Source organism: Augochlora pura, chromosome 4 (genome assembly GCF_028453695.1).
Source record: "Augochlora pura isolate Apur16 chromosome 4, APUR_v2.2.1, whole genome shotgun sequence".
Lineage (NCBI taxonomy): Eukaryota > Metazoa > Arthropoda > Insecta > Hymenoptera > Halictidae > Augochlora > Augochlora pura.
The window spans coordinates 709,127-721,752 of NC_135775.1; the positions used below are offsets into that span (position 1 = coordinate 709,127).

Consider the following 12,626-nt stretch of genomic DNA (forward strand, 5'->3'; position numbering starts at 1 on the left):
GATTTCCTTTATTTTATTCATCTTTTTATTGACATGGGAGATGTTACACAGGCGTTGGAATGCGCGTTATCGTGATCGCTGATAAACGGTGAAAACTAAAAACGGATCGATTATTAAATTTCATTGTTTTTGTAAATAACGGATGTAACGTAATGCGGTACACGTCGTGACCGTGAAGAGATGAAACGAACTTTCAACCAGGTAGCTAAACTCTGCATATTCTACATCGTAGAAAAAATATTGAAACGACGACACCGTCAGAAACATGCACCGGAACGTGCTCCTCTGTTTGTGCATTTTTCTGCCGGTAAACGCAACGATATCTTAATAGTAATAAGACAAATGTACAATGAAAGATCAGCACGATAGGCGCGCACATGTTTTGAGTGAAATATGCATTTTGTTTTGTCCCTTCTTGGTATTGTACGTAACATGTGCTGTCCTGTCGTCATTCAATGAACACTGCTTCTGTTAACAGTCGTACATCGTGTATTTTTCTTTTCTTTTTGCGCTGCGCTGTGGCACGGTGTCCTCTGCTGCGCAACGATATAAATAAAAATGTTAATAAGTCAATAAAACTAAACGTTCAGATCCAATACTCGAGATTCATGCCGAAAACGCTCCCTTACGTTTCTATCGTGGTAATACAAAAGAAGAAAAAGGTTCGTCGTGTACAACAACAATCGATGAAATAATACAATAAAGAAAAAAAGTATCAAAATATATTAAAAAGTATCAAAACGCCACTTACGCGTACGAAACGTTGTTTGGAAGTTCACATTAGTAAGAAGTGCATGCTACGTGTTTCGCCCGACCGGAGATTCAGAGAACGCTAATGTGTGTTTTCGACGCTTTTCGAAAATATACAAAAGATAGTACGATTAGGAGAGAATACATAGAGAGACCGTAAACGCGTACGTTTTATAACTGACTTGGACGTCAATGCCGTTCCTTGGAACTATAATTTAAATACAAGTTTTACCATAAATGATGCTCTAATATATTACATATATATGCCTCTGTGCTTTTACTTTTCTTTCTTTCATATACTTCAGTATCTTTACAATAAATTATTGTTTGTTTCTTTTCTCTTTATTAATTTACAATACATCTTTCCCTCTTGCGGGTATTCTATATACGTATGCATATATGTATAGAGTTCGTAAAAATTACGTGACGTCCAAGCCAATTTGTTTTGTATATTTGTACAGGATAATCGGCAAAAAAGACCCTGACAAATATCAATCGAGATTCGTGACATTCGTCGCCAAAGGAAACGCATTTTTATCATCAACAGCGACACCCAATCCAAAAATTTGTTAAATAAAATTAGAAAATAAGCTGTGAGGTGTGTATTATTTCGTTGGAAGTATCATATAGATTTTTACGAACTTTACGCGCACATGTATTGTAAGTATTCTATACTTTGTACCTTTTCTTATTTTTGTACCTGACATATTTGCTCGCGACACTTTTGCAGACAACCTGTACATTGCATTGAATATGCTAAACTTAATGTGGTAAATAAAAAACGTACATTTATTCTCGTAGAAATTAACTGATCATCATCTATGATCTCATAACATTTCATATACTAAAACGTAATAATAGCTGCTCCTGTGTGATCGCATTCATTTTTTGCTTTAAGAATCTAAGCATTAATTAATAATCAATATATGTCTCTATATATATATATATATATTTAATATTTTATATATTAAATAATCAAATACCCTATATTCATTGGATTATAATAAAATTACCAAAAAAACTGAAAAGTAAACATTCATAAAAATAAAAGGACTTCTCATTTGTTTCAGCTAAAGCACGTTTCACATACAAAAAGCAACAATTACAGGCCATGTGAAATATTTTTTGTTGTTTCATTAACTACTATAGTGCATGTACAATGTTTCTTTTAATATCGTAGCATTAATAATAATATCTTTCATATATTTTTTATCGTTTGTGTATCATTAATGAAAGTGCGAGTGCACAATACTTGTTAGATAGTCACTGATTCGTTTATATTTGGCCCTCTGTCGGCAGAGTAAAAATCGATTGCATCTAAAGGTCTTTAGAACAATCTTTGTCTCTTTTTCTTCTTTTTCTTTAGTTTAAAATTAGAATCAGTCGAGGCCAGATTGCGACACAATTCTTGACACCAGTTCTTTCTCCGTTATTCTTCCCTTCTTTTCATGAGTACATATAAGTAACACCAGTCTAACTAATTTTGTGTAACACGAATTATAGATACTGATTATCTTTTCTATCTTTTTCTCTCTCCCTCTCTCTCGCTTTCTTTCTCGCAATAGATGTGATCCTCGTATGCAGCCCCAAAAGTGCATCACGCTTTCGTGCCGTACATACGTAGAACGATATACATAAACGTAACTCGTATACATACCCTGTGATAAGCAGTTAGTGTCCGTATCAATCTGGCCTTGTCAAAAAATGTTTTACGGTCGATGCTAGAGTACTTTCTACTATATTATGTCCATAAATAGCTTGCACGCTATGAGACACCTATCGTCTTTGGGTTTTATAATTAGTCAAAGATCATCAACGAACTAATTACTCGCAACTAATTTGGGCCCCCCCTCCCTGACCAACAAATTGTTTCTCGCGATTAAATGATTTCGGGTCAACGTCCTTTGAATTACTTAAAAAAAATCGCTTCAAATGCTCGAGCAATGTGTCGAAAATGTTATGTATCAAACATTTAAGAGGAATTAAGTCTTCGGATGACACGAAAATGTACAAATGTTGTGCATGACTTATAAATCTCTTATGTACCAGCTCGGTATAGAAACTTTTACTTATTCTTCTATGTAAACTATAAAACCCAAAACCAAACTCTAATTGGCAGTATAGTGTTGGACATTGCGCCCAGCGCAAGGTGCATAGTAGAGCTGCTGCGGCCAGCGAGGAGAAGAGATTCCTCGCTCTTGACAAGAAAACAATTTGTTATGCGGCTTGAATAAGATAATGGCAGAGGTTACACGTATGTGGCCATAGTGCCGCTTGGAATGGGTGGCGTTTCCTCTGGTCTACCCTTGGGCCCGTATTGTCCGATGAAAGAACCATCCTCCGTGAAACGTCCTTAAAAGAAAAACAATATTGATTAACCCCTTTGCATTGATCATGCAATTTGTTACAACATTAAAAACTAGATTTGTAGTTCTGGGATATAATGACGTGATTTATCGTCTAAAACATCGATTCACCTACCTTAAACTAATGTGGCAAATGCTTGCGAATTTGGTTCCTGCTTACGATGTCGACCGTATTGGCCAATGAATGATCCGTCTTCGTTCATGCCTTCTACATAAAATCAAGCAACAAAGCAAAACACCAAATGAAAAAAAAAATATAACGTAACTTAAAGTATTGACTAAAGAAAAATCAATAAGTCGAAAATAATACTCTAATCGATACAATACATGAATGTAACGTTGTTCAACACATACGCATTTGCTCTGAATGTAATTCTAATCAATATATATAAGAAAGAAAATGAGAAGAACCCTTGAATAAAAATATTTTTAACCGTACTTCCGGCTGCACGTAGCGTACATATGTGGGAATTGGTGCGCTAGTGATGCTCTACTAAAAATACACTTACCTGAATTGCCTCATTTCTTTGTTAATATAAATTGACCTTTATTCCATTATAAACTGACCTGTATCACCCTCTCCATACTCCGCCATAGAATCTGTGTCAGATTCCGGATGTTTTCCATCCTGGTGAGAGGACGATGCCAAAGACGCTCGACCACCCGCTGACTTTGTATCCAAAGGCTGCGAATATTCGTGAAAACCACCCTCTTCTGGGTAATCGCCGCGTCCAGCTGCCAATTCTCTTTCATGCACCGCGTATTTGCCACCCCTGTTGCGCTTAATCACGCAGACGATTATAAGTACCAAGAGAAGGAACGCAATCGCCAACATCATTCCTATGAACCAGCCTGCAGTAGCGACGTTTTCCTTCGGTTGAATGATGGGACCTTCGCTGCTTGTCTCAACTTCTTGCTTCTCGCTCTCGGTCAAGAATTCTCCGTCCACGACAACAATAGACATTATATAGACTTCGCCGCTTTGAAGTCCACGGACTTCGATTGTATTTAATAAATATTCAACATCCGTCTCGAGGAACATTGTCTCGCTCTTTAGTTGGTACTTCACGAAAAAGTGACTGCCCGAATTCCCGTTCAAGTTTAGCTGCCAAATGACTCTCACGTTAGAATAGCCGTTCTCTTTTGGAATAGCCTCCCACGTGAAACGTGGTACGTCTGGAGGATGCGATTTCCGTGTCTTATGTTCAATGAAGTAGCTGAAGACATGAAAAATAATCGATTAATTTCATTTCAAGGTTAACGGTCGGTATTTAGTTAAGGAACGTACTCATTCCCTTCGCCAATTTTCGTCGTCGCTCGAACATGTATACGATATTTAGTATCGGGCTCTAAACGTCCTAATTTTGCACTGGTAGCTTCTGGGTCCATTACGTGCGGTTTTCTCTCCAACAATGGTCCCAATCTGGTACCGGTCACGGTCTCGTAATAAATTCTATATCCAGTTAGAATACCATTTGGCTCTGCAGGCTTCGTCCACACCAAGAACAGAGCACTGGATCCCATAGAATAAGCTTCCAGGCTAAGAATCGTTCCTGGTACACCTTCCGGTGTGTCGAAGCTGAGTGTCTCAGAATGCGGTCCTGCATATCTGAAACGAATAATATTTATCTATGTCACCGCTATGAAACGGTATCTAAAAATGACTACTTGAATTTCCATTACCGGCCATTGTACGCAAGTATCCGCACATAGTTCTTGCTGAAGGGAACAAATTTGTTTACGAGAGCATGGGTTCTTTTTCCACCTCTTATGTCAATTTCTCGCATTCCCTTTTCACCATCCTTTTCCGTCCACGTTTGAATTTTGTATCCCTGTAGTTCGCCTCGTACAGAATCCTCGGGTACTGGATTCCATGAGAACTGCGCACTAGTACTCGAGTTTACGTTAATCAGCGTAAAGTTGCTGGGCGCTTGCAGTGGCACTGTAATGTTAGATATAATTTTACTAAGACTGTCATTAGACTATCGCTGAATAGGTCGCAAGTCTATCTGAACAAACCATCTTCTCCAGAAAATCCAGTTATTTCGTCAGGAGCGATTCTACACTCTCCCCTTTCGTTGATGGCCACAACTTTAATCTTATACCTCTGGTAAGTCGGTTGATTGTCTACTACCAAATTGTTTTTCTTCCAGTCATGTATATCTTCTATGGTCCATTTCTCGCCTGGTATGTCTCGCTTGTAGTACACCCGGTACATGAATTTTGGAGCGTTGTGCTCTATCTGGGGCATTACCGTCCAAGATATCACTAAATTTTGTGGAGTAGTTCCCTTGCCCATAACGTTGTCGGGATTTTTGTAAGGGACATCTGGCAGCGTAGTGCATACGTCGCTATGCGGTGAGGGCAGTGATGGTCCTACAAAAATTATTACCTCGAATCATTGTTTTCTTTTTGAATTTTTAGTTACACAAATCTTACCTATCTTGTTCACAGCCAGAACACGGAACGTATAATTAGCCCATGGCGTCATGGGAACGATGAACGTTTGTTCAATGGCCGGCACAGAATCCCTTGCCACTTCCCAAGTGTCTGGCGTGAAAGTCGTATTATGCTGAATGACGTATCTTAAAATTGGCGCCCTATTGTCGCCCATCGGGGTCCAATGTACCTTCGCCTCGTTCGCCATGCACTGTACGCTAAGTAGCTTGGGCGCATTTGGTACATCTTGAACAGTTAGCGTCGCTTGTGCCTTCGTCTCGTCCAGTTCGGTATGTGCGACACACGTGTAAGTACCAGAATCCAGCTCAGTTGTCTTCGTGATCATCAGCGAGTAATCGGTGCTACGTATGAATCGTGGTTCCATTTCGAAGTCGATCGGTTCGCCATTGCTCAACCAGTCGATTGTTAAAGCGAGGCTGGGATCCGTTACTGCGTTGCACCTAAATAGGAAATATGAATTATTGGTAACAATACATTGCATTTCAAATTAAAAAATATAGATATACAAATGCAACAATTACCTAAAAGTAGCAGTCGCGCCAGCAGCAACCTCGTAGTCTTCTGGTTCATCGGTGATTCTTGTGTGTTCCTTCACCACCAAAGTACCGGTAGCGTTAACTTGTCCAAATTTATTGACTGCGTGACATGTGTAAGTACCTGCGTCCAAGAATATTACATTGTCGATCTCCAAGTCCCCAGACTCTAGAGTCTTATACCGTCCACCAGTCAGCTCTTGATCATTGCGGATCCATTTAACAGCAGGTTTAGGTGCTCCAAATACTCGACATGTGATTCTAACAGTTTTGCCATCAACCGTTGCAATGTCTGCAGGCGCTTGTAAAATTTCGGGTTCCAGAGCCAACACATTTACATAGACGTCTTTGTAAACGTAACCCAATGAATTGGTCGCGTTACAACCGTAATTCCCTGTGTCCTTCTTTGTCAATTTCTCTATAACAATAGAATTTGCTGTAACTTTCCTACGTGGATTCGGCGGTGCTTCTCCTATCGGTTTGCCGTTATGTATCCATTTGATTTCCGGAACAGGCACACCGTCAGCCGCGCATTTGAATTCGATTGTCTCATCCTCTGCCGCATCAATTATTTCAGGTTCAATGGTGAAATATGGTACAGCCATTACTTGTAAGTTTATGGAATAGGATTTCGCTTCCCCAACTCCGTTGGACGCCTCGCAAGTGTACGAGCCCTCGTCTTTAAAATTGACATGCTTTATTATCAACGACTTCCCGTAGTTCCCATGCGTTATTCTATCGTTGGTACTTATCACTTCGCCGTTCTTACTCCATACTATTTGCGGCAATGGCGTTCCGCCATATATGCAATATAATTCAATCCTTTTACCGCGTAAGGCAACTTCGTTTTTCCTGCTGACGTACTGTTTTTTAGGCTCGTGTTTGTTCTGACTAGCAGACACCCCCGAGGAGATAACATTCAATAGAACTCTATTCCCTAATTTATATTCACTTCTAAACAGAGAAGTGGCAGCACAGGCATAATAAAAATCATCGGAGGCGTCGTTCCGTGTGACGTTACTGAACCAAAGGTTTCCTTCCGGATCTAATGTCATTCGAGAATTGTTAATGGACTTGATACCTCCCGCAGTATCCTGGATCATCCAATAAACGTTCGGTTTTGGCCAGCCGTCCGGTGGTTGACATGTTAGCTTGAATGGTTGTCCTTCATTGGCATTCAAACTTATGGGGTTTTGATCCTTGAAGGAATTTAATTCAGCCTTCCTGACGAAAACTGAGTTGGACGTAGCTATTCCCCATTCATTTGCAGCAAAGCATTGGTATTGACCAAGATCTTCGTCGCGAGGTCTCGCGATTACCAATGTTCCGCGACCTCGTTGCTGAGAAATGCGATCGTCGTACGCTGGCCATTGAAAATCCTTTCCATTCTTGATCCATCGGTAGCTAGATAAAATTGAAATGTTGAATTAGAAAGTTACAGTTGACATAATGAAATAATTATTCGGTATGAGGTTTGCTGATCTAAAGCTACAGGAGTTTGGTGAAAGTAAATTCTATTTCTATGAGTATTAATCATGGAGAAACTGAATCAAATCATACTATATTTTTATTGCTTCTTTTCTATTGGTATCACAACGACCACTCCCATACTTGGAGAATTTACACCACAAGTAAGGTATCTTTATCAGTACTGGTAACTTCATACCCCCTAAGGCTATGAGGTCATCTTGGTAATTAAGACCAGTTACACTGGCTTCTTTGCAGAACAAAGACAGCTGCACTTAAGTACAAGTGCAATGAAACTACATGAATGGAATCTTCTTGGAAATTATGAATTTAACATTACACTACCATATAATCTCTACTTCCTGCTAAGTCATACATTCCTTTGATAAATATGTAAAATTTAATAACTAGGGCATTTTAATCATTTCTATTACTATTAAATAATAACAATGTAATCCTTCCTCTAGAGATTAATCATACTTTCAAGGAAATAAAAATATTATTTAAGCTTCTTCAAATATTTTACAACACTGAGATTGAATTCCTTTAGCAAATAATAGGAAAGTACTTTTAAGTAACATGTACTTCACCTTGGAACAGGTTCTCCTTCTGCTTCACACTCTATTAGAAATGGTTTGTCATTCTCATTGACCTTCGCCTGAGCCACTTGAAACAGTTGCTCATCTGTCGGGGGTTGTTTGGATATCCGTGGTGGAGATTGAACTAATGGAAGAAGAAATGACAAACATGTATAATTGTTACACCATTGAAGTATACTCTGCTATTGCTATGCAGCAACAAGTTGAACTTCTCAATTAAATAAATACTATGCAATTATATGAAATAAATAAAAAATCAATATAAATACAATGAAAACTATTCGAAAGATTAAAATGTAATGTGTAAAAATTAATGTAATAAAAAATGAGATTTGGTGAAATTAACAGAATGGGAAACAAGCTTTTAATTGAATATAGTGTAATAATATAAAAGTAAAATTCATGTAGCAAAACAGTGCTACTAAAGCAATTAAAAGCAACAAAACTATCTGTCTGAAATTCCTGAAACATGTAGCAATAGTTCTCTATTTTGTATGGCTATAAGCATATTGTATTTACAATAACAATGCAGTTTGTTATTAAAAACAACTAGATTTGTGGTAAGCAAATCTCTCTCCAATAAACTCTACAATTTCTTCACCTCCTATAATATCCAGGATACGAACTATAATTAAAAATCAGAAACTGTTATGACAATTGATTGGCCTTAACAAGTGTTACGTAAAAATTGATTATTGCAAAGCAAAATACAATTACAGAATTGCACTCACTTATAGCTGATGCCTGCAGAATCAATGTTGAGATGATGCACACGATTAGCTTCATGATTGGCCAGTATTTTCTTGATCTAAAAAAAATACAAAACGAATTCTCTCAGTTGAAGATGAAAAATAATAAAGAATCCAGATTTGGATAACATTTAGTATCAATCAAGAAACAATGACCACAATTGAAAAATTTGATTATCAATTGCAGTTGCCAATTAAATTTTTCATCCATTTGCCTGTCAATCCGATGAGTGATTAAATTACTTAAAAATAAATGAATCGGGGACAGTAATCAAATTAAAAATTTTAATCGATTAAAGCACGGCGCGAATAATGAAACACGCGAATAATCGTGTGTATGGGGATGATTGAAATCGTATGTTAACGCGAAGGACATTTTTAAATTCGTGTCGCCTGATCGAAAATACAAGTCACCGCGGTACGGACACCAGAAACTCATCCATTCAATTTGCACTATTCAAACTGAATTTATCGAATGAAATCATCGGCGCGGCTTCTCTGGCTTCACTGACACCTATGCTCCCTTACCGATAGTCGATTTTCTTTTTTTCAATTGGAATGACACCGAGTGAACCGTTCCGGACAGCTTCGCGCGCGTATCGCTATCATGTTCGATAGCACATCAAAAACTTGAAGCATTTGTTTGAGATATTATCTTGACCTTCGAGGGAAAAGGACTCGAACAAAATGTATATAAACTCTGAAAAAATGCTAGGCACAATAGAAGAAAGCATATAATTATCTGTATTGCCTGGATATAATTAAGAGAAAAAAAGAAAACAAATCGACTACCAATGTTAAAATAATGTTGCAACCAGATAACTCTGAAACGACAAAACAAGTAAACAAGTAAACTAACTAAGAAATTCCGTGTTTTATTTTCAAAGATTCAAACCAATGTTTAAGCCGAAAGAAACACGCATTTTCAAGCTTTTAATAATTTTACTATATCCTAACCCTTGGATCGAGTATCGAAATTCTATTCAATTTCAGTTTTCGCAAAGTGGTCCCTAAAACTTCTTCGTTCGGTGGAAAATTCGTGTCGAATAGCTAAAATTTTCGAATCCATCGGAAACATTAGACGACTGCGTGTTGCCAATGGAGACGTGAAAAATGGGCGTGCTCTCGGCAGCGGAAAAACGACGGATGAACATATAGATTAGACATGTGTCAGCGTGGCCGGCTAATCCGAATGAAACATTCAGCAGGAGCCTAATAATGTCGGAAGCGGGCCTGAGAAAACGAACGAGCGAGGCCGCAATGTAAACCGGAATCGGTTCTCTTGAGTCGCACACAATCGTCGTCGGGAACAGGTGATGGTGTCACGATGATCTCACCAGAGCTGTCCTTCGAGATCACAACATCGCGCCAAACACCGATTTTTACCGTCTCCGGGACCTCCTCGGCTCGTCGTATCGGTTGTCAAGCGTTCAACGAAATCGCATCAATCGGCTGTTAAGCGAAAAAATGAATTTTCTCGTCGGGAACCAAAAGAGAAAAAAAGGGGAACACACACGGGGCTGGGCATACGAACGGGCACACCCGCGAACCAACATTGATCGCCGACGCGCTGTTCCATTCGTTTCACGCGTTCCACAACTGATGCCACGATCCAACTCACTGAAAACTCGCTCAGATCGGTCTTACCGGCAATTAAAGCTCACCTATCTCAACGTTTTCGGAAGCGATCGAACGTTAAAATCCCGTCATCACCATGGTATCATTGAAAAACCACTGACTCGCACACGTAACGCACCGTACGGTACTGTACCGCTGTACGCTGTAGATGTGCACGTTGCATGTATGCAGACTCGATCCCCACCTAGCCTTCCCACTGATACACTGATTCACACCGACGCGATGCGTCTAAACTTTAAGGGTCCGTCACAATGTGCGGTAACTTGAATCTCCCTGGGACGACACTTATACAGAGCGTCCAAAAAGTCATTCCCAATCGGGAGATGAGGGGTTCCTGACGTCGTTTAAAGCAACTTTTTCCTTGGCGCGAGGATGAAATTATTATGAAGGAAAAAGTTGCATAATTCAAATGGAACCTCCCATTTCTGAGTTTTTAGACATTTTTGAAACACCTTGTATACATCTGAGATAATAACTCAATTTAATGTAACGACTGACAATTGCAAAATAATTAAAAGATAATTGAAAGAATTGATAAGTTCAACATTTTACATGAAGATTTATAGTTTCATGATCTTCGTTTGTAATTCGCAAAGATTATTTACCCTAAGAACAAAATTCTAATGGGTAAATTACGTAAATAAATTATAAATCGATAGAAAATGGAATTCGGCTACGATACAGGTATTATTGAATAAAATTAATCGATTCAATGTGTAGAATCCGTAAGCCAGGATCATCGATCGAATATATCCGGTGTGAACGAACTCTTATAGAAGTGAGTGTCCGTTGGCCAATAACGGTCGAGATAGATCGAAGATATCTGTCGCGCCAGATTCGAAAAAGGCGCGCCCTCCGAGTAAACGGCGCGTCCTATGTATAGGATTCTAAAGTGCAGCTGCGTACACTTTGTGAACAGGGGGAAATGATAGGTTTTAAATGTGACACCGTGTTAAATAGGGCTAACTGACGCGCCCTTCTTCGATTCGTGAGATCTATACATCGAACTTGCAAACACAATACAAAAGTTCGCGTCGAAAATTCCATTTCCATTCGTGACTTGGAAAAATCAATATAGGTGAAATTGGACGCCAATGATACACTTATTCGGTACGAATATTTTCAATAATAAAACGTATCGAATTTGACGAAACTTATTTATTTAACGAACCGAAACTTTGATCTGCTGGTTTTAGTATTAGTGGAGCTAAACGATGCCGGAAGATAGCAAGAATTTCCCGCCAACCGTCGATAACCATTGTAAAAATAGCGGGTTAAAACAGTTGCCATGACGTAATGCAGATGCAGATGCGAGAAAGCATCGGCATGCGAGTGTCAATTGAACAGTGCGGAGAATGCAGTCTCTCCCAGAATATCATCGGTGGAAGAATACACATCTAGCAGCACTTTAACGCAAATATTGTAACAAGATAGCTTTAGCAAACCGCGAGGGTTAATCTACCCGACGATAAGCAGTACGTCTGCGTAAATTTAAACGTTCGATCAGAAACCTAAAAGAGAATGATGTAGGTCAAGCGGTGCTATTGCCCGCGTATTCAGCAAAATCAATCGATTTTACTCAATGCACGAACTGCCCGAAAAGGTATCGAACGGAAATTATAGTAACAATTACGCGCGTAAGCATATTTGGCGACATCGCGTTACTTCGTCGGACCACACACCGAGTAGTAACGAGCGGTGCTTACAAAGCACCTGGTCGCGCCATTTCTTTTGGCGAGGATTGATGGAACGTGCACGAACGAGAATGCGTCTCGCGCAATCCGCCGGATACTAAATAAGTACACGTTCACGGCGGACATTGTTATCCGCCTCGTACCATTCTCATACTATAAAATTTCAAATAACGAAAATGAGATGTTTCGTATTTCTTTTCGAAACATCGCGTCTGATTTTTGACCAGTCCATGTCCGTAGAGCCTGGCGAAATTACGAAAATCAGAAACCGGGTGCATGCCGTGCGAGAACATTGTTGCAAATTTAGATTTAGCCACGTGGGAATGACTTGGCGGTACTTACGTTTTGGGTCAGCGTACTTATTGAAATT

The 12,626-nt window shown here is 39.2% G+C and overlaps 1 protein-coding gene across 4 annotated transcripts; it reads right to left on the bottom strand.

The window, feature by feature from the left end:
• Positions 1–8: 8 nt before the first annotated feature.
• Nrg (Neuroglian) lies at positions 9–10,698 on the bottom strand. Of its 4 annotated transcripts, none has more exons than XM_078179274.1 (11): positions 10,589–10,698; positions 8,907–8,983; positions 8,167–8,299; positions 6,098–7,513; positions 5,556–6,016; positions 5,136–5,492; positions 4,800–5,058; positions 4,405–4,725; positions 3,684–4,333; positions 3,232–3,321; positions 9–3,102 (listed from the first exon to the last, which is right to left on the bottom strand). In XM_078179274.1, the coding sequence occupies exons 2-10, from the start codon at positions 8,959–8,961 to the stop codon at positions 3,233–3,235; spliced, it is 3,741 nt and encodes a 1,246-aa protein (XP_078035400.1). In that variant the 5' UTR covers positions 8,962–8,983; positions 10,589–10,698; the 3' UTR covers positions 9–3,102; position 3,232. The 4 variants fall into 4 exon arrangements, with proteins under 4 accessions (XP_078035400.1, XP_078035397.1, XP_078035398.1 ...); XM_078179273.1 differs by having other exon boundaries at positions 10–3,102; positions 3,232–3,324; XM_078179271.1 differs by lacking the exon at positions 3,232–3,321.
• Positions 10,699–12,626: the final 1,928 nt, after the last annotated feature.